Raw genomic sequence first — 27,500 nt, 5'->3', positions numbered from 1 at the left:
AAGATCTCTTCTATCAACCTATTGAAGAAACATCTGGAATAAGATCTCTTCTATCAACCTATTAAAGAAACATCTGGAATAAGATCTCTTCTATCAACCTATTGAAGAAACATCTGGAATAAGATCTCTTCTATCAACCTATTAAAGAAACATCTGGAATAAGATCTCTTCTATCGACCTATTGAAGAACCATCTGGAATAAGATCTCTTCTATCAACCTATTAAAGAAACATCTGGAATAAGATCTCTTCTATCAACCTATTGAAGAAACATCTGGAATAAGATCTCTTCTATCAACCTATTAAAGAAACATCTGGAATAAGATCTCTTCTATCAACCTATTGAAGAAACATCTGGAATAAGATCTCTTCTATCAACCTATTAAAGAAACATCTGGAATAAGATCTCTTCTATCAACCTATTGAAGAACCATCTGGAATAAGATCTCTTCTATCAACCTATTAAAGAAACATCTGGAATAAGATCTCTTCTATCAACCTATTGAAGAAACATCTGGAATAAGATCTCTTCTATCAACCTATTAAAGAAACATCTGGAATAAGATCTCTTCTATCAACCTATTGAAGAAACATCTGGAATAAGATCTCTTCTATCAACCTATTAAAGAAACATCTGGAATAAGATCTCTTCTATCAACCTATTGAAGAAACATCTGGAATAAGATCTCTTCTATCAACCTATTGAAGAAACATCTGGAATAAGATCTCTTCTATCAACCTATTAAAGAAACATCTGGAATAAGATCTCTTCTATCAACCTATTAAAGAAACAACCGGAATAAGATCTCTTCTATCAACCTATTAAAGAAACATCTGGAATAAGGTATCTTCTATCAACCTATTGAAGAAACATCTGGAATAAGATCTCTTCTATCAACCTATTAAAGAAACATCTGGAATGAGATCTCTTCTATCAACCTATTAAAGAAACATCTGGAATAAGATCTCTTCTATCAACCTATTGAAGAAACATCTGGAATAAGATCTCTTCTATCAACCTATTGAAGAAACATCTGGAATAAGATCTCTTCTATCAACCTATTAAAGAAACATCTGGAATAAGATCTCTTCTATCAACCTATTGAAGAAACATCTGGAATAAGATCTCTTCTATCAACCTATTGAAGAAACATCTGGAATAAGATCTCTTCTATCAACCTATTGAAGAAACATCTGGAATAAGATCTCTTCTATCAACCTATTAAAGAAACAACCGGAATAAGATCTCTTCTATCAACCTATTAAAGAAACATCTGGAATAAGGTATCTTCTATCAACCTATTGAAGAAACATCTGGAATAAGATCTCTTCTATCAACCTATTAAAGAAACATCTGGAATGAGATCTCTTCTATCAACCTATTAAAGAAACATCTGGAATAAGATCTCTTCTATCAACCTATTAAAGAAACATCTGGAATAAGATCTCTTCTATCAACCTATTGAAGAAACATCTGGAATAAGATCTCTTCTATCAACCTATTAAAGAAACATCTGGAATAAGATCTCTTCTATTAACCTATTAAAGAAACAACCGGAATAAGATCTCTTCTATCAACCTATTAAAGAAACATCTGGAATAAGGTATCTTCTATCAACCTATTGAAGAAACGTCTGGAATAAGATCTCTTCTATCAACCTATTGAAGAACCATCTGGAATAAGATCTCTTCTATCAACCTATTAAAGAAACATCTGGAATAAGATCTCTTCTATCAACCTATTGAAGAAACATCTGGAATAAGATCTCTTCTATCAACCTATTAAAGAAACATCTGGAATAAGATCTCTTCTATCAACCTATTGAAGAAACATCTGGAATAAGATCTCTTCTATCAACCTATTAAAGAAACATCTGGAATAAGATCTCTTCTATCAACCTATTGAAGAAACATCTGGAATAAGATCTCTTCTATCAACCTATTGAAGAAACATCTGGAATAAGATCTCTTCTATCAACCTATTAAAGAAACATCTGGAATAAGATCTCTTCTATCAACCTATTAAAGAAACAACCGGAATAAGATCTCTTCTATCAACCTATTAAAGAAACATCTGGAATAAGGTATCTTCTATCAACCTATTGAAGAAACATCTGGAATAAGATCTCTTCTATCAACCTATTAAAGAAACATCTGGAATGAGATCTCTTCTATCAACCTATTGAAGAAACATCTGGAATAAGATCTCTTCTATCAACCTATTGAAGAAACATCTGGAATAAGATCTCTTCTATCAACCTATTGAAGAAACATCTGGAATAAGATCTCTTCTATCAACCTATTGAAGAACCATCTGGAATAAGATCTCTTCTATCAACCTATTAAAGAAACATCTGGAATAAGATCTCTCCTATCAACCTATTGAAGAAACATCTGGAATAAGATCTCTTCTATCAACCTATTAAAGAAACATCTGGAATAAGATCTCTTCTATCAACCTATTAAAGAAACAACCGGAATAAGATCTCTTCTATCAACCTATTAAAGAAACATCTGGAATAAGATCTCTTCTATCAACCTATTGAAGAAACATCTGGAATAAGATCTCTTCTATCAACCTATTGAAGAAACATCTGGAATAAGATCTCTTCTATCAACCTATTGAAGAAACATCTGGAATAAGATCTCTTCTATCAACCTATTAAAGAAACATCTGGAATAAGATCTCTTCTATCAACCTATTGAAGAAACATCTGGAATAAGATCTCTTCCATCAACCTATTAAAGAAACATCTGGAATCAGATCTCTTCTACCAACCTATTGAAGAAACATCTGGAATAAGATCTCTTCTATCCACCTATTGAAGAAACATCTGGAATAAGATCTCTTCTATCAACCTATTGAAGAAACATCTGGAATAAGATCTGTTCTATCAACCTATTAAAGAAACATCTGGAATAAGATCTCTTCTATCAACCTATTAAAGAAACATCTGGAATAAGATCTCTTCGATCAACCTATTGAAGAAACATCTGGAATAAGATCTCTTCTATCAACCTATTGAGGAAACATCTGGAATAAGATCTCCTCTATCAACCTATTAAAGAAACATCTGGAATAAGATCTCTTCCATCAACCTATTGAAGAAACATCTGGAATAAGATCTCTTCTATCAACCTATTAAAGAAACATCTGGAATAAGATCTCTTCCATCAACCTATTAAAGAAACATCTGGAATAAGATCTCTTCTATCAACCTATTGAAGAAACATCTGGAATAAGATCTCTTCTATCAACCTATTAAAGAAACATCTGGAATAAGATCTCTTCTATCAACCTATTAAAGAAACATCGAAATGACAGTGACACAGTCTCACCTCACATTGTTTGTAAACATTTATTTTTTTCTTTTACCATGTAAAAAAAAATCCAGTAAACTTTTGTTAAGTAAAAAAGTGTTTGTAAACAGACACAAATTATGAAATAAAGAAGTCGGTCTCAGCAAATGGTGAGGCTTCCTCAGTCTGTCTCAGCCAATAGCCATAACTTCCTCAGTCTGTCTCAGCCAATAGCGAGCCTCCCTGGCTCTGTCTCGGCCAGCGCGGCTCTAGCGGAGCGAGCCGCGTCCACGGGTTCCAGCTGCTCTGGCGTGGGAGGAACTGGCCCAGGCGCACACAGCAGTCTATGGTGGGCTCGTAGAACACGCCCTCCGTCTCCCAAAGCCCCGCTGCGTCCCCCCTGGGGGAGGGGGAGGGAGGGAGGGGAGGGAGAAGAGGGAGGGTTTAGGGTTCTTCCTCAGGAACCTCCTCCTCACACAGCCCAGCTCCATCAGCACCTAGAAGAGGAGACAGCTCAGTTCACGTGGGATGTGTGTGTGTGTGTGTGTGTGTGTGTGTGTGTGTGTGTTGCGAGTTGTCTACCCCCCCCCCCCCACCCCCCCTCACCTGGATCAGGTCCAGCAGAACCACGGGCTGCAGCATGTCCTGGTAGTGGTCCAGCAGGCTGCGTTCTGATAGGCCGGGCCGGGCCATGACGTGGTGGAGCACCGCCCCCAGCATGCCCTTGATGACGGGCCGGTTCAGCGCGCCGTCCACCATGCGCCAGGGGCGGGGCAGGAAGCTCTGCTCCTCCAGCTCCTCGCCGGGCCTGGGGAGAGGACCACACCACGGGAGGTCAGGACCTTCTCTTCTCCGATCGGTCCTGCCCAGTGACCCCTGACCCCTACGTACCCTTCGTCCTCCTCCTCCGCTGGCCTCGTGTCGGACCGGCTGGGGTGGTGACCCGGGGTGTGTACCCTCTCTCTCTCTCCCTCCTCTCCGCACTCCTCCACTCCGGCCCCTCTGTTCTCTCCTCTCTCCTTTAGTCTCTCCTCCGCTGCTACCTTCTCCCCCTCCCCCTCTCGCCTCTCCCCCTCTCCTCTCCTCCCCCTCTTCCCAGGCGGTCCGCGCTCCTCCGGATCCTCCAGGCCTCTCTTCTGGGAGAGGGGGCCTCCGCTGCCGCTCTGCCCCGGGGGGGAGGCCTCTCGCTGGGCCTCGGGATGCTGCTGCTGGGGCCTCTTGGTGGCGGTGAGCAGCCAGGGCTCCGCCCATTTCCACAGGACCAGCCGCACGGACGCCCCGCCCACCTGCATCACCTGCTCCGCCTCTATCAGGTCCTGGGCCAATCACAGGAGAGGAGGATTCGGAGGAGAGTAAGTGTGTGTACCTGTGTGTACTGCTGTAGGGTGTGTGTGTGTGTGTGTGTGTGTGTGTGTACCTGTGTGTACTGCTGTAGTGTGTGTGTGTGTGTGTGTGTGTGTGTGTGTACCTGTGTGTACTGCTGTAGGGTGTGTGTGTGTGTGTGTGTGTGTGTGTGTGTACCGCTGTAGGGTGTGTGTGTGTGTGTGTGTGTGTGTGTGTGTGTGTGTGTGTGCCTGTGTGTACTGCTGTAGGGTGTGTGTGTGTGTGTGTGTGTGTGTGTACCTGTGTGTACTGCTGTAGGGTGTGTGTGTGTGTGTGTGTGTGTGTGTGTGTACCTGTGTGTACTGCTGTAGGGTGTGTGTGTGTGTGTGTGTACCTGTGTGTACTGCTGTAGGGTGCGTGTGCGTCCATCCCTCGCCTCCGTCAGGTGTGCTTGCTCAAACAGGAAGTCCCGCCTTTCCACGCCATAAGGCCCCGCCTCCTCCAGGACCCTCCTCAGCTCCTGATTGGCTGCCAGGTCCTGGTGGGTGTAACCTCGCTGGCTCACCAGACGGCCCTCCCAGGCCTCAGGAGAGGAGGAGGAGGAGGAGGAGGAGGAGGGGAGCTGGACAGAAGGAGTGAGGAAGGACAGGAGGAAAGATAAACCTTTTCTGGAAAAGTCGACGGGAGGAGAGTCTGAAAGAGAGAGAGAGGGGGGGGGAAGAGAGAGAGAGAGAGGGGGGGAAGAGAGAGAGACAGAGAGAGAGAGAGAGACAGAGAGAGAGAGAGAGAGAGACAGAGAGAGGGGGAGAGAGACAGAGAGGGGGAGAGAGAGAGAGAGAGAGAGAGAAAGAGCGGGAGTGGAAAAGAGGATATAAAATGAATTATGGTCATATTTCTGGGGTGCAGTGTTGTTGGTTGTGTTGAAGGGTGTGTGTGTGTGTGTGTGTGTGTGTGTGTGTGTGTGTGTGTGTGTGTACCTGTGTGAAGGGTGTGTGTGCGTGTGTGTACCTGTGTTGAAGGGTGTGTGTGTGTGTGTGTGTACCTGTGATGAAGGGTGTGTGTGTGTGTGTGTGTGTGTGTGTGTGTGTACCTATGTTGAAGGGTGTGTGTGTGTGTGTGTGTGTGTGTGTGTCACCTCTTCTGGACGGCGTCCCTGTCCACCTTGTTGCTGTCCACCACCATGATGTGTTTTGGGATGCCCACGGACACAGAGAGCCGGCCCAGAGTCATCAGCGTGATGCTGGCAAGAACAGCGCCCCCTGCAGCGTCCAGAGGGAACTGCAGCATCCCAGCCTCATCCTGTTGCTCCGGGAGGGCGCGGCCGGGGGCCGAGCCCAGGACAGGGAGCTCCGTCTGGGGAACGGGGGACGGGTCCTCCATGGACGTCTCCTGGTTGTTGGGATCAGTCTGGCTGTCGTCCTCTGTCTCCATCCTGTCTTCTTCTTGTCCTCCCTCCTCTCCCCTCTCTTTCTATTTTCTCTCTTTATTTATTGGTTGGTTTATTTATTGGTTGGTTGTTAGCAGGATTACACAAAAACTACTAGACTGATTTTCATGAGCCTTGGTGGAGGGGTGGAGGGATGGAGGGGTAGAGGGGTGGAGGGATGGAGGGAGGGAGGGGTAGAGGGGTGGAGGGAGGGAGGGAGGGAGGGGTAGAGGGGTGGAGGGATGGAGGGAGGGAGGGAGGGAGGGGTAGAGGGGTACCTTCTGTAATAAAACAGCTTTTGATTGTCGCTCAAATCCCGTGTTGGAGAGATTCATTTGGAACACATCAGAAAAGGGACACTGGACTGTGTGGTATTTGTGAGACATTGGGTGCCGTCTTTTATTGAAATCGAAACAACGCAGATCTGAATAAGGAGAATAATAAAAGACAACGAGTCAACAGTAGTCTACAATATAGTGCAGTTCCAAAATCCTCCACTTTCCTGCGGGCGTTGCACAGGCGAAACATTAACCACAGTGACATCACACTTCCTGGGGGTGGGACTGGAGCTCTCATAGAGATGTGTGATTGGTCAGATCTCTGTGACATAGCCCGCCTCTTCCAGGAAGTCATCCAGACCGGTCATTCTGCGGATGGACCTGAGCAGACCTCTGGTGATGCGGAAGGTGTTGTCAGGATCGAAGCTCGTCATCAGGTCATCATGCTGCGTCACGTAGACTCTATCCACCTCCAGGCCCTGGCGCATGCTGATGATGATGCGGTCCGTGTTGCTGTCGTCCAGGTGACCCGTGAAGTTGTTCGTGACGTATGAAGGCAGCGAGTCGGAGGCGTGCAGGTTACCCACCTCGTAGTACGGGTAACCCCTCTGGGGCAGCAGCCTGCTGCCGCTGTTGTCGTCCCACTCGTTGTGGTAGGGATGGAAGCCAAACTCTCCTGTGGTTGGATCGAAGTCGGTCTGCATCTCGTTGTCATCGTCAAAGTCGATGACCTCTGTGGCAAACCAGTAGAGGAGCTGCAGGCCGTGTCTGGGGCACGGACGGCCGAAGCCAGAACCTAGCAGGTCAGCCATGCTGTTCAGAGTTCGAGGTCGAGCCATGGTACCTCCTAAAGAAAGAGAGATCGATTGAAATAGAAAGAGAGACAGAGAGAGGGAGAGAGAGGTTTTCCATCTTGTATAATAATTCAACATTCTTGCAAAGAAGCAATATTGCCATGTTGATATGCTGATGCCAGACTATATCATGACATAAAGATATCACAACACTGTATTCAACATCGTCAGCATACTGGAGGTCCCCTGAACACAGACAACTCTCCCAACATCATGAGTTTGTGTAGGCGGAGCCTAAAACGTCTGGTGTGTTGAGGACAGGACGTGGATAAGGCTTCTTCCTTGCTTCCTCTGTACCAAGCACATGACACGTTTCACGGTGGAGAGCAAAGGGCAGAGCTTGGCGGCATTTTCACACACCCTTGGATGCAATTCAATTTTTTTATTTTTTTTTTCGTTAATTTTTAAACTCACTGTCGGGTAAAATGCTTGCTTGGCAACAGGGAGGTTTGTCCGCATACAGAACTGGTAGCAGTTTAGCTGAGAATGCACTAACGTTTGCCACGAGGCCGACTGTACATTGGAATAGCATCCAAGTTGGGATAGCATCCAAGGAGCTTTTACCCTCGACATGACATGTTTAGGCCACCTTCTGCTATGCTCCTGTAGTATATTTTTATACTGTATTATACTGTATTACATCAATTCATTTGTATTACTCTCATGTAGTAATCAATTTACTAAGAATAATGAATAAACTTCACTTTAGGTAGAACTTTGTTAACTTAAGTAGTTTAACATCTAGATGACAACATATGTCCTGTGTCCAGGAATTTACATCCAAACACCTTAAACCTTTGTCCTTGTAATTCATCACCTCCCCCCAAGTATTCATCAAGCCCCCTGCAAACCCTAGTTTCAGTCTCCCCTTTGTAAATGTAAAACACCTCAACTCTCCCCCTTTTGTAATTGTAAACACCCCCTCTGCCTAGCTCTTTCTCATCTCTTTGTTTAAGTCAGAAGGGCCACACCTTCGTCTTCAGACCTTTGTTTTCTTTGTTTGTCACATGTCTATACTCTTGGCCACGCCTGCCATTTCACATGACGTGCAATGAGTTAGCCAATCACATCCTAGAAGGACTTTACCTGTGTTTTGACTGACTATAAGCCAGAGCAGAAGAGGCTGAATTCACTTCTCTGACGAAACCACCTTTGTTTGCGTTGTTCAGGAAGTCCTTGCGCACGTATTGTTTTTCACAATAAATCAGACTTAACCTTTTGAACGAATCTTGGTAAATCCTTTAAAATCCATTACACCTGTCCTGAGTAAACATTCCTTTGTCCCTGAGTCAATAAAGTCAAGGCAAGGCAAGGCAAGTTTATTTATATAGCACATTTCAGCCACAGGGCAATTCAAGGTGCTTTATATGAGACATTAAAAGCATTAAAATAAAGATAACACCTCGGAAGTCTACAGTTGTAACGTGATCTTAGGAGGACACAGGAAGAACCCAAACTTGCCCCATGTCCGGAGGGGGGCAGAGCTCAGTGACCTGTTGACCAATTACAAGACTAGTTGATCAGATCTGTGTTAATGAACATCCCTTGTATGCAAATTTGTTTGTCATGTGATACTTGGCCTGAAGCCAAGATATAAACTCGCCACCTCGTAAAAGAACCTTAGTATTGCCTTAGTTTTGGCCCTGTTAGGCGTGCTCAATTAATTGTTGATTTGACCGCATTTTTCTCCTGAAGTACCTTTTTGACCCAAAAGTTAAGAACTGAAATATACCACACTCCAACCATACTCTGAAAAACACATAATTTGTATAACAAACAAACAAACAAATAAATAAATATGTGATTGTTACAGCTTAGTCTGTGGCAATCAAAATGAAGAAACAGACTTTTGAGCATAACCAATGTTGACTGTCGGACCAAAACAGGGATCTTCAGAGAACAGTCCAGATCGAGTTCCACTGCACTCTCTAGAGTACCTGTTAGCTAGACTAACCCTAACCTAAACCTTACCCTGACCCTAACCCTGACCCTAACCCTGACCCTGACCCTAACCCTAACCCTAACCTTACCCTAACCCTGACCCTAACCTAACCTAACCCTAACCCTAAACCATGCTGAAAACCACAGAGGAAATCACACATCGAGCAACACTAATGGTAAGGTACAGTCATACTACTGATACACATGTAAGGAATCCAATTACCTTGATAATGATGTCTTGTCTTGTCTTCTTTTCTGGTGCCTTATGAGGCGAGTGTGCAGAACAATATTGCTTTTTGCTGCCTAAGGCTCTAAATGATGTCAACAGAAGAGGTAGGGTTGCTTTCTTGCTCTTCTTCTGTCAAGCTCTGCTCCCTGTGAAACTTAAGGGGGAGGGATTACCTCGAAAGACTGCCTCTCACCCCCACCTCCCCCACTCTCCCTCTCACCCCCACCTCCCCCCTCCTCCCTCTCACCCCCACCTCCCCCCTCCTCCCTCTCACCCCCACCTCCCCCACTCTCCCTCTCACCCCCACCTCCCCCCTCCTCCCTCTCACCCCCACCTCCCCCACTCTCCCCCTCCCTCTCACCCCCACCTCCCCCACTCTCCCTCTCACCCCCACCTCCCCCCTCCTCCCTCTCACCCCCACCTCCCCCACTCTCCCCCTCCCTCTCACCCCCACCTCCCCCACTCTCCCTCTCACCCCCACCTCCCCCCTCCTCCCTCTCACCCCCACCTCCCCCACTCTCCCCCTCCCTCTCACCCCCACCTCCCCCACTCTCCCTCTCACCCCCACCTCCCCCCTCCTCCCTCTCACCCCCACCTCCCCCACTCTCCCCCTCCCTCTCACCCCCACCTCCCCCACTCTCCCTCTCACCCCCACCTCCCCCCTCCTCCCTCTCACCCCCACCTCCCCCACTCTCCCCCTCCCTCTCACCCCCACCTCCCCCACTCTCCCTCTCACCCCCACCTCCCCCACTCTCCCCCTCCCTCTCACCCCCACCTCCCCCACTCTCCCTCTCACCCCCACCTCCCCCCTCCTCCCTCTCACCCCCACCTCCCCCACTCTCCCCCTCCCTCTCACCCCCACCTCCCCCACTCTCCCTCTCACCCCCACCTCCCCCCTCCTCCCTCTCACCCCCACCTCCCCCACTCTCCCCCTCCCTCTCACCCCCACCTCCCCCACTCTCCCTCTCACCCCCACCTCCCCCCTCCTCCCTCTCACCCCCACCTCCCCCACTCTCCCCCTCCCTCTCACCCCCACCTCCCCCACTCTCCCTCTCACCCCCACCTCCCCCCTCCTCCCTCTCACCCCCACCTCCCCCACTCTCCCCCTCCCTCTCACCCCCACCTCCCCCCTCCCCCACTCTCCCTCTCACCCCCACCTCCCCCACTCTCCCCCTCCCTCTCACCCCCACCTCCCCCACTCTCCCTCTCACCCCCACCTCCCCCACTCTCCCTCTCACCCCCACCTCCCCCACTCTCCCCCTCCCTCTCACCCCCACCTCCCCCACTCTCCCTCTCACCCCCACCTCCCCCACTCTCCCCCTCCCTCTCACCCCCACCTCCCCCACTCTCCCTCTCACACCCACCTCCCCCACTCTCCCTCTCACCCCCACCTCCCCCCTCCTCCCTCTCACCCCCACCTCCCCCACTCTCCCCCTCCCTCTCACCCCCACCTCCCCCACTCTCCCTCTCACCCCCACCTCCCCCACTCTCCCTCTCACCCCCACCTCCCCCACTCTCCCCCTCCCTCTCACCCCCACCTCCCCCACTCTCCCTCTCACCCCCACCTCCCCCACTCTCCCCCTCCCTCTCACCCCCACCTCCCCCACTCTCCCTCTCACACCCACCCCCCCCCTCCTCCCTCTCACCCCCACCTCCCCCACTCTCCCCCTCCCTCTCACCCCCACCTCCCCCACTCTCCCTCTCACCCCCACCTCCCCCACTCTCCCCCTCCCTCTCACCCCCACCTCCCCCACTCTCCCTCTCACCCCCACCTCCCCCACTCTCCCCCTCCCTCTCACACCCACCCCCCCCCTCCTCCCTCTCACCCCCACCTCCCCCACTCTCCCTCTCACACCCACCCCCCCCCTCCTCCCTCTCACCCCCCCACCCCCACCTCCCCCACCCTGAGAGCCTTCTCATCATCCTCATGATCTCAGAAGGGACTCATCTGGGAGAGATGTGTAAAATACGGTATTTCCTTGGCGTGGTTTTGTATTCATGGACAATTATGATACGTTAAAATAGAATAGCAAATTGCACAGAGGAAGCTGTAGGAATCATTGGGGATCATTCTCTCAGTATGTGCGACATCTAGAACCCTGAGGTCCTCCTCCGAGACTCTTTTAATAGTCCCTAGATCGAGACTTAAGACCAAGGGTGACCGAGCTTTTGCAGTGGCTGGCCCAAAGCTCTGGAACAGCCTCCCTCCACACATTAGACACGCACAGAACCTAGGGCTCTTCAAGTCTCAGCTTAAAACGCACTTGTTTTCACTGGCTTTTGAGGCCTGATAGCCTACATCCCCTGTCCTGTTTTGTGTCCTGTCCTTTTATTGTTCTGTGATTATGTGCACTTTATTCTGTTTTTTGTTTTAGTTTATTTTATATATTGTACAGCACTTTGGTGCAACTTCGGTTGATTTTAAACGTGCTTTATAAATAAAGTTGACCTTGACCTTGACCAGTATCTGATACTGAGAATTACATGATATTTGACATGATGTTTGACATGATGTTTGACATGATGTTTGACATGATATTTGACATGATGTTTGACATGATGTTTGACATGATGTTTGACATGATATTTGACATGATGTTTGACATTATGTTTGACATGATGTTTGACATGATATTTGACATGATGTTTGACATGATATTTGACATGATGTTTGATAGGAAAATAACAAAGTATCACAGACCTTTAATTAAAAACCTTTTAAAAAGACGATATGTCTGTCCTAACCCAGGGTAAAACGTTAACAATAAAAACACCATAGTATTATTTTTTACAGAGCATAGCGTGCCTATACATTTACACTCATTCTTTTAAAATGGACACCTTTGCTTGCTTATCCACACTCATCTAACTAAGATAGTTCTATTTGTTGTGTGAATCTTCTATCAAGTGAATCGATTTTCCTCACTTGGAAGTTGGAGGTGCTAATGTGTAAATAAAGGTGTCAAATGTTTGATGGAATCCATTTTAAATCCAGACTGTAAAGCAACAGAAGGTGAGGACTCGATTATAGACTTTTTAAAAAGTTATATCTGTATTTACTGTACATAGTTACTTGTGTATTCTGAAATAATTAATATAAAATAATGAAATAATATAATTTCTGTATTACCTATGCACAGTACACAGATATAGGTACATGTAAGCATCTGCCATCTACAGAGTGCTTCAGCCTCATCACGGTCTGACCTTTTATTACTCCACAACGGTTACAGTATAGTAGAGTATCACTGTATGTTTGGTCTTTTGCTACGAATCTTTGATTCTTCTACTTTTCAATCAGTTCCAAAATAATTAGAAAACTCCCTAATTCCAAAAATGGAATCAGTTCATTAAAACTGAAATTCTGAATTTATGGAATTGAAACAGAATTTACATCCATTACATCTATCAGAATAGGTCATTACTGTACTGTGACCTCTTTAAAGAGCAAAATAAATAAAGTTGTTGTTTACTTACGTGAGATCCTCTATCCATTGTTACCTCTGCCCCAGCGAAAGCGTAGGGCGAGAGGTAATGTTTTCATTGGCATGTATTGGTTTATTTATTTATTGGTTGGTTTATTTATTGGTTGGTTGTTAGCAGGATTACACAAAAACTACTAGACTGATTTTCATGAGCCTTGGTGGAGGGGTGGAGGGATGGAGGGAGGGAGGGGTAGAGGGGTGGAGGGAGGGAGGGGTAGAGGGGTGGAGGGGTACCTTCTGTAATAAAACAGCTTTTGATTGTCGCTCAAATCCCGTGTTGGAGAGATTCATTTGGAATACATCAGAAAAGGGACACTGGACTGTGTGGTATTTGTGAGACATTGGGTGCCGTCTTTTATTGAAATCGAAACAACGCAGATCTGAATAAGGACAATAATAAAAGACGACGAAAGTCAACAGTAGTCTACAATATAGTGCAGTAGTCCCAAAATCCTCTAATTTCCTGCGGGCGTTGCACAGGCGAAACATTAACCACAGTGACATCACCCTTCCTGGGGGTGGGACTGGAGCTCTCATAGAGATGTGTGATTGGTCAGATCTCTGTGACATAGCCCGCCTCTTCCAGGAAGTCATCCAGACCGGTCATTCTGCGGATGGACCTGAGCAGACCTCTGCTGATGCGGAAGGTGTGGTCAGGATCGAAGCTCGTCATCAGGTCATCATGCTGCGTCACGTAGACTCTATCCACCTCCAGGCCCTGGCGCATGCTGATGATGATGCGGTCCGTGTTGCTGTCGTCCAGGTGACCCGTGAAGTTGTTCGTGACGTATGAAGGCAGCGAGTCGGAGGCGTGCAGGTTACCCACCTCGTAGTACAGGTAACCCCTCTGGGGCAGCAGCCTGCTGCCGCTGTTGTCGTCCCACTCGTTGTGGTAGGGATGGAAGCCAAACTCTTCTGTGGTTGGATCGAAGTCGGTCTGCATCTCGTTGTCATCGTCAAAGTCGATGACCTCTGTGGCAAACCAGTAGAGGAGCTGCAGGCCGTGTCTGGGGCACGGACGGCCGAAGCCAGAACCTAGCAGGTCAGCCATGCTGTTCAGAGTTCGAGGTCGAGCCATGGTACCTCCTAAAGAAAGAGAGATCAATTGAAATATAAAGAGAGACAGAGAGAGGGAGAGAGAGGTTTTCCATCTTGTATAATAATTCAACATTCTTGCAAAGAAGCAATATTGCCATGTTGATATGCTGATGCCAGACTATATCATGACATAAAGATATCACAACACTGTAATCAACATCGTCAGCATACTGAAGGTCCCCTGAACACAGACAACTCTCCCAACATCATGAGTTTGTGTAGGCGGAGCCTAAAACGTCTGGTGTGTTGAGGACAGGACGTGGATAAGGCTTCTTCCTTGCTTCCTCTGTACCAAGCACATGACACGTTTCACGGTGGAGAGCAAAGGGCAGAGCTTGGCAGCAATTTCACACACCCTTGGATGCAATTCAATTTTTTTTATTTTTTTTTCGTTAATTTTTAAACTCACTGTCGGGTAAAATGCTTGCTTGGCAACAAGCAGGTTTGTCCGCATACAGAACTGGTAGCAGTTTAGCTGAGAATGCACTAACGTTTCACACGAGGCCGACTGTACATTGGAATAGCATCCAAGTTGGGATAGCATCCAAGAAGCTTTTACCCTCGACATGACATGTTTAGGCCACCTTCTGCTATGCTCCTGTAGTATATTTGTATACTGTATTATACTATATTACATCAATACATTTGTATTACTCTCATGTAGTCATCAATTTACTAAGAATAATGAATAAACTTCACTTTAGGTAGAACTTTGTTAACTTAAGTAGTTTAACATCTAGATGACAACATATGTCCTGTCCTGAGTCAACATTCCTTTGTCCCTGTGTCAATAAAGGGAAGGCAAGGCAAGGTTATTTATATAGCACATTTCAGCCACAGGGCAATTCAAGGTGCTTTATATGAGACATTAAAAGCATTAAAATAAAGATAACACCTCGGAAGTCTACAGTTGAAACGTGATCTTAGGAACACAGGAAGAACCCAGAATGCCCCATGTCCGGAGGGGGGCAGTGCTCAGTGACCTGTTGACCAATTACAAGACTAGTTGATCAGATCTGTGTTAATGAACATCCCTTGTATGCAAATGTGTTTGTCATGTGATATTTGGCCTGAAGCCAAGATATAAGCTCGCCACCTCGTAAAAGAACCTTAGTATTGCCTTAGTTTTGGCCCTGTTAGGCATGCTCAATAAATTGTTGATTTGACCGCATTTTTCTCCTGAAGTACCTTTTTGACCCAAAAGTTAAGAACTGAAATATACCACAGTCCAACCATACTCTGAAAAACACATAATTTGTATAACAAACAAACAAATACATAAATATGTGATTGTTACAGCTGAGTCTGTGACAATCAAAATGAAGAAACAGACTTTTGAGCATAACCAATGTTGACTGTCGGACCAAAACAGGGATCTTCAGAGAACAGTCCAGATCGAGTTCCACTGCACTCTCTAGAGTACCTGTTAGCTAGACTAACCCTAACCTAACCCTAACCCTGACCCTGACCCTAACCTAACCCTGACCCTAACCCTAACCCTAACCCTGACCCTAACCCTAACCCTAACCCTAACCCTGACCCTGACCCTGACCCTAACCCTGACCCTGACCCTAACCCTAACCCTAACCTTACCCTAACCCTGACCCTAACCTAACCCTAACCCTAAACCATGCTGAAAACCACAGAGGAAATCACACATCGAGCAACACTAACGGTAAGGTACAGTCATACTACTGATACACATGTAAGGAATCCAATTACCTTGATAATGATGTCTTGTCTTGTCTTCTTTTCTGGTGCCTTATGAGGCGAGTGTGCAGAACAATATTGCTTTTTGCTGCCTAAGGCTCTAAATGATGTCAACAGTAGAGGCAGGATTGCTTTCTTGCTCTTCTTCTGTCCAGCTCTGCTCCCTGTGAAACTTAAGGGGGAGGGATTACCTCGGAAGAGTCCAGTATCCAGGAAATGAAACTGAAAGTGATCTGGTAGCTAGGCAACAGTGTGTGTAGTGTGGCTCCAGAGAGATGATTACCGTGACAACGTTCTCCTCTCCACCTTGTATCCCCGGGAAACAAAGAAACATCTGGAATGAGATCTCTTCTATCAACCTATTGAAGAAACATCTGGAATAAGATCTCTTCTATCAACCTATTGAAGAAACATCTGGAATAAGATCTCTTCTATCAACCTATTAAAGAAACATCTGGAATAAGATCTCTTCTATCAACCTATTAAAGAAACATCTGGAATAAGATCTCTTCTTTCAACCTATTGAAGAAACATCTGGAATAAGATCTCTTCTATCAACCTATTGAAGAAACATCTGTAATAAGATATCTTCTATCAACCTATTAAAGAAACATCTGGAATAAGATCTCTTCTATCAACCTATTGAAGAAACATCTGGAATAAGATCTCTTCTATCAACCTATTGAAGAAACATCTGGAATAAGATCTCTTCTATCAACCTATTAAAGAAACATCTGGAATAAGATATCTTCTATCGACCTATTAAAGAAACATCTGGAATAAGATCTCTTCTATCGACCTATTGAAGAAACATCTGGAATAAGATCTCTTCTATCAACCTATTGAAGAAACATCTGGAATAAGATCTCTTCTATCAACCTATTAAAGAAACATCTGGAATAATATCTCTTCTATCAACCTATTGAAGAAACATCTGGAATAAGATATCTTCTATCAACCTATTGAAGAAACATCTGGAATAAGATCTCTTCCATCAACCTATTAAAGAAACATCTGGAATAAGATCTCTTCTATCAACCTATTGAAGAAACATCTGGAATAAGATCTCTTCTATCAACCTATTAAAGAAACATCTGGAATAAGATCTCTTCCATCAACCTATTGAAGAAACATCTGGAATAAGATCTCTTCTATCAACCTATTAAAGAAACATCTGGAATAAGATCTCTTCTATCAACCTATTGAAGAAACATCTGGAATAAGATCTCTTCTATCAACCTATTGAAGAAACATCTGGAATAAGATCTCCATCAACCTATTAAAGAAAGATCTGGAATAAGATATCTTCTATCAACCTATTGAAGAAACATCTGGAATAAGATATCTTCTATCAACCTATTGAAGAAACATCTGGAATAAGATCTCTTCCATCAACCTATTGAAGAAACATCTGGAATAAGATCTCTTCTATCAACCTATTGAAGAAACATCTGGAATAAGATCTCTTCTATCAACCTATTAAAGAAACATCTGGGATAAGATCTCTTCTATCGACCTATTTAAGAAACATCTGGAATAAGATCTCTTCTATCAACCTATTGAAGAAACATCTGGAATAAGATCTCTTCCATCAACCTATTGAAGAAACATCTGGAATAAGATCTCTTCTATCAACCTATTAAAGAAACATCTGGAATAAGATCTCTTCTATCAACCTATTGAAGAAACATCTGGAATAAGATCTATTCTATCGACCTATTAAAGAAACATCTGGAATAAGATCTCTTCTATCAACCTATTGAAGAAACATCTGGAATAAGATCTCTTCTATCAACCTATTAAAGAAACATCTGGAATAAGATCTCTTCCATCAACCTATTAAAGAAACATCTGGAATAAGATCTCTTCTATCAACCTATTGAAGAAACATCTGGAATAAGATATTTTCTATCAACCTATCGAAGAAACATCTGGAATAAGATCTCTTCTATCAACCTATCGAAGAAACATCTGGAATAAGATCTCTTCTATCAACCTATTAAAGAAACATCTGGAATAAGATCTCTTCTTTCAACCTATTGAAGAAACATCTGGAATAAGATCTCTTCTATCAACCTATTGAAGAAACATCTGTAATAAGATATCTTCTATCAACCTATTAAAGAAACATCTGGAATAAGATCTCTTCTATCAACCTATTGAAGAAACATCTGGAATAAGATCTCTTCTATCAACCTATTGAAGAAACATCTGGAATAAGATCTCTTCTATCAACCTATTAAAGAAACATCTGGAATAAGATATCTTCTATCGACCTATTAAAGAAACATCTGGAATAAGATCTCTTCTATCGACCTATTGAAGAAACATCTGGAATAAGATCTCTTCTATCAACCTATTGAAGAAACATCTGGAATAAGATCTCTTCTATCAACCTATTAAAGAAACATCTGGAATAATATCTCTTCTATCAACCTATTGAAGAAACATCTGGAATAAGATATCTTCTATCAACCTATTGAAGAAACATCTGGAATAAGATCTCTTCCATCAACCTATTAAAGAAACATCTGGAATAAGATCTCTTCTATCAACCTATTGAAGAAACATCTGGAATAAGATCTCTTCTATCAACCTATTAAAGAAACATCTGGAATAAGATCTCTTCCATCAACCTATTGAAGAAACATCTGGAATAAGATCTCTTCTATCAACCTATTAAAGAAACATCTGGAATAAGATATCTTCTATCAACCTATTGAAGAAACATCTGGAATAAGATCTCTTCTATCAACCTATTGAAGAAACATCTGGAATAAGATCTCCATCAACCTATTAAAGAAAGATCTGGAATAAGATATCTTCTATCAACCTATTGAAGAAACATCTGGAATAAGATATCTTCTATCAACCTATTGAAGAAACATCTGGAATAAGATCTCTTCCATCAACCTATTGAAGAAACATCTGGAATAAGATCTCTTCTATCAACCTATTGAAGAAACATCTGGAATAAGATCTCTTCTATCAACCTATTAAAGAAACATCTGGGATAAGATCTCTTCTATCGACCTATTTAAGAAACATCTGGAATAAGATCTCTTCTATCAACCTATTGAAGAAACATCTGGAATAAGATCTCTTCCATCAACCTATTGAAGAAACATCTGGAATAAGATCTCTTCTATCAACCTATTAAAGAAACATCTGGAATAAGATCTCTTCTATCAACCTATTGAAGAAACATCTGGAATAAGATCTATTCTATCGACCTATTAAAGAAACATCTGGAATAAGATCTCTTCTATCAACCTATTGAAGAAACATCTGGAATAAGATCTCTTCTATCAACCTATTAAAGAAACATCTGGAATAAGATCTCTTCTATCAACCTATTAAAGAAACATCTGGAATAAGATCTCTTCTATCAACCTATTAAAGAAACATCTGGAATAAGATATCTTCTATCAACCTATTAAAGAAACATCTGGATTAAGATCTCTTCTATCAACCTATTAAAGAAACATCTGGATTAAGATCTCTTCTATCAACCTATTGAAGAAACATCTGGAATAAGATCTCTCCCATCAACCTATTGAAGAAACATCTGGAATAAGATCTCTTCCATTTCTCCATTGTTTCTGCAAGGCAGTAATGCAGTAAGGCAGTCATTTTAACAACCTGTTAAAACCTTCAACCAGAACCTCTAGATCGAACTGACAGTGACACAGTCTCACCTCACATTGTTTGTAAACATTTATTTTTTTCTTTTACCATGTAAAAAAAAATCCAGTAAACTTTTGTTAAGTAAAAAAGTGTTTGTAAACGGACACAAATTATGAAATAAAGAAGTCGGTCTCAGCAAATGGTGAGGCTTCCTCAGTCTGTCTCAGCCAATAGCCATAACTTCCTCAGTCTGTCTCAGCCAATAGCCATAACTTCCTCAGTCTGTCTCAGCCAATAGCGAGCCTCCCTGGCTCTGTCTCGGCCAGCGCGGCTCTAGCGGAGCGAGCCGCGTCCACGGGTTCCAGCTGCTCTGGCGTGGGAGGAACTGGCCCAGGCGCACACAGCAGTCTATGGTGGGCTCGTAGAACACGCCCTCCGTCTCCCAAAGCCCCTCCCCCGGCCTCAGACCCGCCTCCCGCTGCGTCCCCCCTGGGGGAGGGGGAGGGAGGGAGGGGAGGGAGAAGAGGGAGGGTTTAGGGTTCTTCCTCAGGAACCTCCTCCTCACACAGCCCAGCTCCATCAGCACCTAGAAGAGGAGACAGGTCAGTTCACGTGGGGTGTGTGTGTGTGTGTGTGTGTGTGTGTGTGTGTGTTGCGAGTTGTCTACCCCCCCCCCCCACCCCCCCTCACCTGGATCAGGTCCAGCAGCACCACGGGCTGCAGCATGTCCTGGTAGTGGTCCAGCAGGCTGCGTTCTGATAGGCCGGGCCGGGCCATGACGTGGTGGAGCACCGCCCCCAGCATGCCCTTGATGACGGGCCGGTTCAGCGCGCCGTCCACCATGCGCCAGGGGCGGGGCAGGAAGCTCTGCTCCTCCAGCTCCTCGCTGGGCCTGGGGAGAGGACCACACCACGGGAGGTCAGGGCCTTCTCTTCTCCGATTGGTCCTGCCCAGTGACCCCTGACCCCTACGTACCCTTCGTCCTCCTCCTCTGCTGGCCTCGTGTCGGACCGGCTGGGGAGGTGACCCGGGGTGTGTACCCTCTCTCTCTCTCCCTCCTCTCCGCACTCCTCCACTCCGGCCCCTCTGTTCTCTCCTCTCTCCTTTAGTCTCTCCTCCGCTGCTACCTTCTCCCCCTCCCCCTCTCGCCTCTCCCTCTCTCCTCTCCTCCCCCTCTTCCCAGGCGGTCCGTGCTCCTCCGGATCCTCCAGGCCTCTCTTCTGGGAGAGGGGGCCTCCGCTGCCGCTCTGCCCCGGCGGGGAGGCCTCTCGCTGGGCCTCGGGATGCTGCTGCTGGGGCCTCTTGGTGGCGGTGAGCAGCCAGGGCTCCGCCCATTTCCACAGGACCAGCCGCACGGACGCCCCGCCCACCTGCATCACCTGCTCCGCCTCTATCAGGTCCTGGGCCAATCACAGGAGAGGAGGATTCAGAGGAGAGTAAGTGGGTGTACCTGTGTGTACTGCTGTAGGGTGTGTGTGTGTGTGTGTGTGTGTGTGTGGGTGTACCTGTGTGTACTGCTGTAGGGTGTGTGTGTGTGTGTGTGTGTGTGTGTGTACCTGTGTGTACTGCTGTAGGGTGTGTGTGTGTGTGTGTGTGTGTGTGTGGGTGTACCTGTGTGTACTGCTGTAGGGTGTGTGTGTGTGTGTGTGTGTGTGTGTGTACCTGTGTGTACTGCTGTAGGGTGTGTGTGTGTGTGTGTGTGTGTGTGTACCTGTGTGTACCTGTGTGTACTGCTGTAGTGTGTGTGTGTGTGTGTGTGTGTGTGTACCTGTGTGTACTGCTGTAGTGTGTGTGTGTGTGTGTGTGTGTGTACCTGGTGTACTGCTGTAGTGTGTGTGTGTGTGTACCTGTGTGTACTGCTGTAGGGTGTGTGTGTGTGTGTGTGTCTGTGTGTGTGTGTGTACCTGTGTGTACTGCTGTAGGGTGTGTGTGTGTGTGTGTGTGTGTACCTGTGTGTACTGCTGTAGTGTGTGTGTGTGTGTGTGTACCTGTGTGTACTGCTGTAGGGTGTGTGTGTGTGTGTGTGTGTGTGTGTGTACCTGTGTGTACTGCTGTAGGGTGCGTGTGCGTCCGTCCCTCGCCTCCGTCAGGTGTGCTTGCTCAAACAGGAAGTCCCGCCTTTCCACGCCATAAGGCCCCGCCTCCTCCAGGACCCTCCTCAGCTCCTGATTGGCTGCCAGGTCCTGGTGGGTGTAACCTCGCTGGCTCACCAGACGGCCCTCCCAGGCCTCAGGAGAGGAGGAGGAGGAGGAGGAGGAGGAGGAGGGGAGCTGGACAGAAGGAGTGAGGAAGGACAGGAGGAAAGATAAACCTTTTCTGGAAAAGTCGATGGGAGGAGAGTCTGAAAGAGAGAGAGAGGGGGGGGAAGAGAGAGAGACAGAGAGAGGGGGAGAGAGAGAGAGAGAGAGAGAGAGAGAGAAAGAGAAAGAGGGGGAGTGGAAAAGAGGATATAAAATGAATGATGGTCATATTTCTGGGGTGCAGTGTTGTTGGTCGTGTTGAAGGGTGTGTGTGTGTGTGTGTGTGTGTGTGTGTGTGTGTGTGTGTGTGTGTGTGGGTGTGTGTGTGTACCTGTGTTGAAGGGTGTGTGTGTGTGTGTGTGTGTGTGTGTGTGTGTGTGTACCTGTGTTGAAGGGTGTGTGTGTGTGTACCTGTGTTGAAGGGTGTGTGTGTGTTCGTGTGTGTGTGTGTGTGTGTGTGTGTGTGTGTGTGTACCTGTGTTGAAGGGTGTGTGTGTGTGTGTGTGTGTGTGTGTGTGTGTGTACCTGTGTTGAAGGGTGTGTGTGTGGGTGTTGTGCGCAGCTGCATCTTGAGGCTGCAGGACTCCACCACCACGCTGTCGTTGGTGCTGAGGCGGCGCTGGTTCACGAGGCCGGGGTGCCAGCAGCCTCGCATCACCAGCAGGCTGGCCAGGGACGAAGACCGCACCTCCTCCCCCCTCCTCCGGAGCCCCCCCTCCCTCTCACCCCCACCTCCCCCACTCTCCCCCTCCCTCTCACCCCCACCTCCCCCCTCCTCCCTCTCACCCCCACCCTCCCTCTCACCCCCACCCTCCTCCTCGTCATCATCCTCCTCCAACGCTGCCATGCTGGGGAGGAGAAAGGAGGAAAGGAGGAGAGAAGAGGAGATGGAGAAGAGAAGGATGGAGAGGAGAAGAGAGGAGAAGGGAAAAGAGGGATAGGAGGGGGAGAGAGACGGAGAGAAGATTAGGATATATACACAAGCACACACTCTAGTACACATTAAATACGCTGTCTACAGTTAGTGTGTGTGTGTGTGTTCTGTTTGTGTATGTGTGCATGCTTGAGTGTGCACTCTATGTACTAGGTGTATATATATGTTTGTGTGTGTGTGTGTGTGTGTGTGTGTCACCTCTTCTGGACGGCGTCTCTGTCCACCTTGTTGCTGTCCACCACCATGATGTGTTTTGGGATGCCCACCGACACCGAGAGCCGGCCCAGAGTCATCAGCGTGATGCTGGCCAGAACAGCGCCCCCTGGAGCGTCCAGAGGGAACTGGAGCATCCCAGCCTCACCCTGCTGCTCCAGGAGGGCGCGGCCGGGGGCCGAGCCCAGGACAGGGAGCTCCGTCTGGGGAACGGGGGACGGGTTCTCCATGGACGTCCCCTGGTTGTTGGGATCAGTCTGGCTGTCGTCCTCCGTCTCCATCCCGTCTTCTTCTTGTCCTCCCTCCTCTCCCCCTTCTTTCTCTCTGTCTGTCTCTCTCTCCTTCCCTGTCTCCTTCCCCGTCTCCTTCCCCGTCTCCTTCCCTGTCTCCTGCGCACTCAGTTTGGTCTCATCCTTCTCAGGCTCCTCCCCCTTGTCTTGCTCCACCCCTCTCTCCTCCGTCTCGTTGTAGAAGGTTGTGATTGGTCGGTCATCTGTAGTGGGATTGGCTGTCAGGGTGTTCAGGAAGTCGTAGGTCTCGTCACACAGTGCAGAGGGGAAACGCCACGTGAAATACCTGGATACAAGATCCCACACACACACACACACACACACACACACACACGCACACACACACACAGTAGTTAGGGTAGGTAGTGTAGTTAGGGTAGGTAGGTAGTGTAGTTAGGGTAGGTAGGTAGTGTAGTTAGGGTAGGTAGGTAGTGTAGTTAGGGGTAGGTAGTGTAGTAAGGGTGGGTAGGTAGTGTAGTTAGGGTAGGTAGGTAGTGTAGTTAGGGTGGGTAGGTAGTGTAGTTAGGGTGGGTAGGTAGTGTAGTTAGGGTAGGTAGGTAGTGTAGTTAGGGTGGGTAGGTAGTGTAGTTAGGGTAGGTAGGTAGTGTAGTTAGGGTGGGTAGGTAGTGTAGTTAGGGTGGGTAGGTAGTGTAGTTAGGGTGGGTAGGTAGTGTAGTTAGGGTGGGTAGGTAGTGTAGTTAGGGTGGGTAGGTAGTGTAGTTAGGGTGGGTAGGTAGTGTAGTTAGGGTGGGTAGGTAGTGTAGTTAGGGTAGGTAGGTAGTGTAGTTAGGGTGGGTAGGTAGTGTAGTTAGGGTGGGTAGGTAGTGTAGTTAGGGTGGGTAGGTAGTGTAGTTAGGGTGGGTAGGTAGTGTAGTTAGGGTGGGTAGGTAGTGTAGTTAGGGTGGGTAGGTAGTGTAGTTAGGGTGGGTAGGTAGTGTAGTTAGGGTAGGTAGGTAGTGTAGTTAGGGTGGGTAGGTAGTGTAGTTAGGGTAGGTAGGTAGTGTAGTTAGGGTGGGTAGGTAGTGTAGTTAGGGTGGGTAGGTAGTGTAGTTAGGGTGGGTGGGTAGTGTAGTTAGGGTAGGTAGGTAGGTAGTGTAGTTAGGGTAGGTAGGTAGTGTAGTTAGGGTAGGTAGGTAGTGTAGTTAGGGTGGGTAGGTAGTGTAGTTAGGGTAGGTAGTGTAGTTAGGGTGGGTAGGTAGTGTAGTTAGGGTGGGTAGGTAGTGTAGTTAGGGTAGGTAGGTAGTGTAGTTAGGGTGGGTAGGTAGTGTAGTTAGGGTGGGTAGGTAGTGTAGTTAGGGTGGGTAGGTAGTGTAGTTAGGGTGGGTGGTTAGTGTAGTTAGGGTGGGTAGTTAGTGTAGTTAGGGTGGGTAGGTAGTGTAGTTAGGGGTAGGTAGTGTAGTTAGGGTGGGTAGGTAGTGTAGTTAGGGTGGGTAGGTAGTGTAGTTAGGGTGGGTGGTTAGTGTAGTTAGGGTGGGTGGTTAGTGTAGTTAGGGTGGGTGGTTTGTGTAGTTAGGGTAGGTAGGTAGTGTAGTTAGGGTAGGTAGGTAGTGTAGTTAGGGTAGGTAGTGTAGTTAGGGTGGGTAGGTAGTGTAGTTAGGGTAGGTAGGTAGTGTAGTTAGGGTGGGTGGGTAGTGTAGTTAGGGTGGGTAGGTAGTGTAGTTAGGGTGGGTAGGTAGTGTAGTTAGGGTAGGTAGTGTAGTTAGGGTAGGTAGTGTAGTTAGGGTAGGTAGTGTAGTTAGGGTGGGTAGGTAGTGTAGTTAGGGTGGGTGGGTAGTGTAGTTAGGGTGGGTAGGTAGTGTAGTTAGGGTGGGTAGGTAGTGTAGTTAGGGTGGGTAGGTAGTGTAGTTAGGGTGGGTAGGTAGTGTAGTTAGGGTAGGTAGGTAGTGTAGTTAGGGTGGGTAGGTAGTGTAGTTAGGGTAGGTAGGTAGTGTAGTTAGGGTGGGTAGGTAGTGTAGTTAGGGTGGGTAGGTAGTGTAGTTAGGGTGGGTAGGTAGTGTAGTTAGGGTAGGTAGGTAGTGTAGTTAGGGTGGGTAGGTAGGTAGTGTAGTTAGGGTAGGTAGGTAGTGTAGTTAGGGTAGGTAGGTAGTGTAGTTAGGGTAGGTAGGTAGTGTAGTTAGGGTAGGTAGGTAGTGTAGTTAGGGTAGGTAGGTAGTGTAGTTAGGGTGGGTAGGTAGTGTAGTTAGGGTAGGTAGGTAGTGTAGTTAGGGTGGGTAGTTAGTGTAGTAAGGGTGGGTAGGTAGTGTAGTTAGGGTAGGTAGGTAGTGTAGTTAGGGTGGGTAGTTAGTGTAGTTAGGGTGGGTAGGTAGTGTAGTTAGGGTGGGTAGGTAGTGTAGTTAGGGTGGGTAGGTAGTGTAGTTAGGGTGGGTAGGTAGTGTAGTTAGGGTAGGTAGTGTAGTTAGGGTGGGTAGGTAGTGTAGTTAGGGTGGGTAGGTAGTGTAGTTAGGGTGGGTAGGTAGTGTAGTTAGGGTAGGTAGTGTAGTTAGGGTGGGTAGGTAGTGTAGTTAGGGTGGGTGGGTAGTGTAGTTAGGGTAGGTAGGTAGTGTAGTTAGGGTAGGTAGGTAGTGTAGTTAGGGTAGGTAGGTAGTGTAGTTAGGGTAGGTAGGTAGTGTAGTTAGGGCAGGTAGGTAGTGTAGTTAGGGTAGGTAGGTAGTGTAGTTAGGGTAGGTAGGTAGTGTAGTTAGGGTGGGTAGGTAGTGTAGTTAGGGTAGGTAGGTAGTGTAGTTAGTGTGGGTAGGTAGTGTAGTTAGGGTAGGTAGTGTAGTTAGGGTAGGTAGGTAGTGTAGTTAGGGTAGGTAGGTAGTGTAGTTAGTGTAGTTAGGGTGGGTAGGTAGTGTAGTTAGGGTGGGTAGGTAGTGTAGTTAGGGTGGGTAGGTAGTGTAGTTAGGGTGGGTGGTTAGTGTAGTTAGGGTAGGTAGGTAGTGTAGTTAGGGTGGGTAGGTAGTGTAGTTAGGGTAGGTAGGTGGTGTAGTTAGGGTGGGTAGGTAGTGTAGTTAGGGTAGGTAGGTAGTGTAGTTAGGGTAGGTAGGTAGTGTAGTTAGGGTAGGTAGGTGGTGTAGTTAGGGTGGGTAGGTAGTGTAGTTAGGGTAGGTAGGTAGTGTAGTTAGGGTAGGTAGGTAGTGTAGTTAGGGTGGGTAGGTAGTGTAGTTAGGGTGGGTAGGTAGTGTAGTTAGGGTGGGTAGGTAGTGTAGTTAGGGTAGGTAGGTAGTGTAGTTAGGGTAGGTAGGTAGTGTAGTTAGGGTAGGTAGGTAGTGTAGTTAGGGTAGGTAGGTAGTGTAGTTAGGGTAGGTAGGTAGTGTAGTTAGGGTGGGTATGTAGTGTAGTTAGGGTGGGTAGGTAGTGTAGTTAGGGTAGGTAGGTAGTGTAGTTAGGGTGGGTAGGTAGTGTAGTTAGGGTGGGTAGGTAGTGTAGTTAGGGTGGGTGGGTAGTGTAGTTAGGGTAGGTAGGTAGTGTAGTTAGGGTAGGTAGTGTAGTTAGGGTGGGTAGGTAGTGTAGTTAGGGTGGGTAGGTAGTGTAGTTAGGGTGGGTAGGTAGTGTAGTTAGGGTGGGTAGGTAGTGTAGTTAGGGTGGGTAGGTAGTGTAGTTAGGGTGGGTGGGTAGTGTAGTTAGGGTAGGTAGGTAGTGTAGTTAGGGTAGGTAGGTAGTGTAGTTAGGGTAGGTAGGTAGTGTAGTTAGGGTAGGTAGGTAGTGTAGTTAGGGTGGGTAGGTAGTGTAGTTAGGGTGGGTAGGTAGTGTAGTTAGGGTGGGTAGGTAGTGTAGTTAGGGTAGGTAGGTAGTGTAGTTAGGGTGGGTAGGTAGTGTAGTTAGGGTAGGTAGTGTAGTTAGGGTAGGTAGGTAGTGTAGTTAGGGTGGGTAGGTAGTGTAGTTAGAGTAGGTAGGTAGTGTAGTTAGGGTAGGTAGTGTAGTTAGGGTAGGTAGGTAGTGTAGTTAGGGTGGGTAGGTAGTGTAGTTAGGGTGGGTAGGTAGTGTAGTTAGGGTAGGTAGTGTAGTTAGGGTGGGTGGGTAGTGTAGTTAGGGTGGGTAGGTAGTGTAGTTAGGGTGGGTAGTGTAGTTAGGGTAGGTAGGTAGTGTAGTTAGGGTGGGTAGGTAGTGTAGTTAGGGTAGGTAGGTAGTGTAGTTAGGGTGGGTAGGTAGTGTAGTTAGGGTGGGTAGGTAGTGTAGTTAGGGTAGGTAGGTAGTGTAGTTAGGGTGGGTAGGTAGTGTAGTTAGGGTAGGTAGGTAGTGTAGTTAGGGTGGGTGGGTAGTGTAGTTAGGGTAGGTAGGTAGTGTAGTTAGGGTGGGTAGGTAGTGTAGTTAGGGTGGGTAGGTAGTGTAGTTAGGGTGGGTAGTGTAGTTAGGGTAGGTAGGTAGTGTAGTTAGGGTGGGTAGGTAGTGTAGTTAGGGTAGGTAGGTAGTGTAGTTAGGGTAGGTAGGTAGTGTAGTTAGGGTAGGTAGGTAGTGTAGTTAGGGTAGGTAGTGTAGTTAGGGTGGGTGGGTAGTGTAGTGTAGTTAGGCTAGGTAGGTAGTGTAGTTAGGGTGGGTAGTGTAGTTAGGGTGGGTGGGTAGTGTAGTTAGGG

At 46.7% G+C, this 27,500-nt stretch overlaps 3 protein-coding genes across 3 annotated transcripts in view; all 3 read right to left on the bottom strand.

The window, feature by feature from the left end:
* Window positions 1–19,463: 19,463 nt before the first annotated feature.
* On the bottom strand, window positions 19,464–20,443 carry LOC311327981 (general transcription factor 3C polypeptide 1-like). The gene is made up of 3 exons (XM_084461094.1): window positions 20,246–20,443; window positions 19,961–20,162; window positions 19,464–19,856 (listed from the first exon to the last, which is right to left on the bottom strand). Exons 2-3 carry the CDS (start codon window positions 20,111–20,113, stop codon window positions 19,548–19,550), a joined length of 462 nt encoding a protein of 153 aa, XP_084317220.1. The 5' UTR covers window positions 20,114–20,162; window positions 20,246–20,443; the 3' UTR covers window positions 19,464–19,547.
* A 1,056-nt stretch (window positions 20,444–21,499) lies between these two features.
* LOC311327915 (uncharacterized protein) lies at window positions 21,500–22,952 on the bottom strand (the record flags this gene model as incomplete). The annotated part of the gene is made up of 3 exons (XM_084461024.1): window positions 22,643–22,952; window positions 22,315–22,358; window positions 21,500–21,540 (listed from the first exon to the last, which is right to left on the bottom strand). The coding sequence occupies exons 1-3, from the start codon at window positions 22,936–22,938 to the stop codon at window positions 21,500–21,502; spliced, it is 381 nt and encodes a 126-aa protein (XP_084317150.1). The 5' UTR covers window positions 22,939–22,952.
* Window positions 22,953–23,146: 194 nt separating this feature from the next.
* abcc1 (ATP binding cassette subfamily C member 1 (ABCC1 blood group)) overlaps window positions 23,147–27,500 on the bottom strand; it is a gene marked incomplete at its 3' end in the record, with an annotated part of 34,055 nt that continues 29,701 nt past the window's right edge. The window contains exon 24 of the mRNA XM_084461023.1: window positions 23,147–23,193. Within this exon, the coding sequence (XP_084317149.1) occupies window positions 23,147–23,193 (47 nt within the window). The remainder of the gene's footprint in view (window positions 23,194–27,500) is intronic.

Source organism: Borostomias antarcticus, assembly GCF_949987555.1.
Source record: "Borostomias antarcticus genome assembly, chromosome: 35".
Taxonomy (NCBI): Eukaryota; Metazoa; Chordata; class Actinopteri; order Stomiiformes; family Stomiidae; genus Borostomias; species Borostomias antarcticus.
This window is presented reverse-complemented; position numbering and strand designations above follow the sequence as displayed.

Bases quoted from the DNA above. Each gene is read 5' to 3' on its own strand.
- LOC311327981 (XM_084461094.1), bottom strand. From the start codon at position 20,113: ATGGTGGACGGCGCGCTGAACCGGCCCGTCATCAAGGGCATGCTGGGG. The intron at 19,857-19,960 runs GTGAGGGGGGGT...CTCCTCTTCTAG, and splicing joins TGCTGCTGGACCTGATCCAG to GTGCTGATGGAGCTGGGCTG.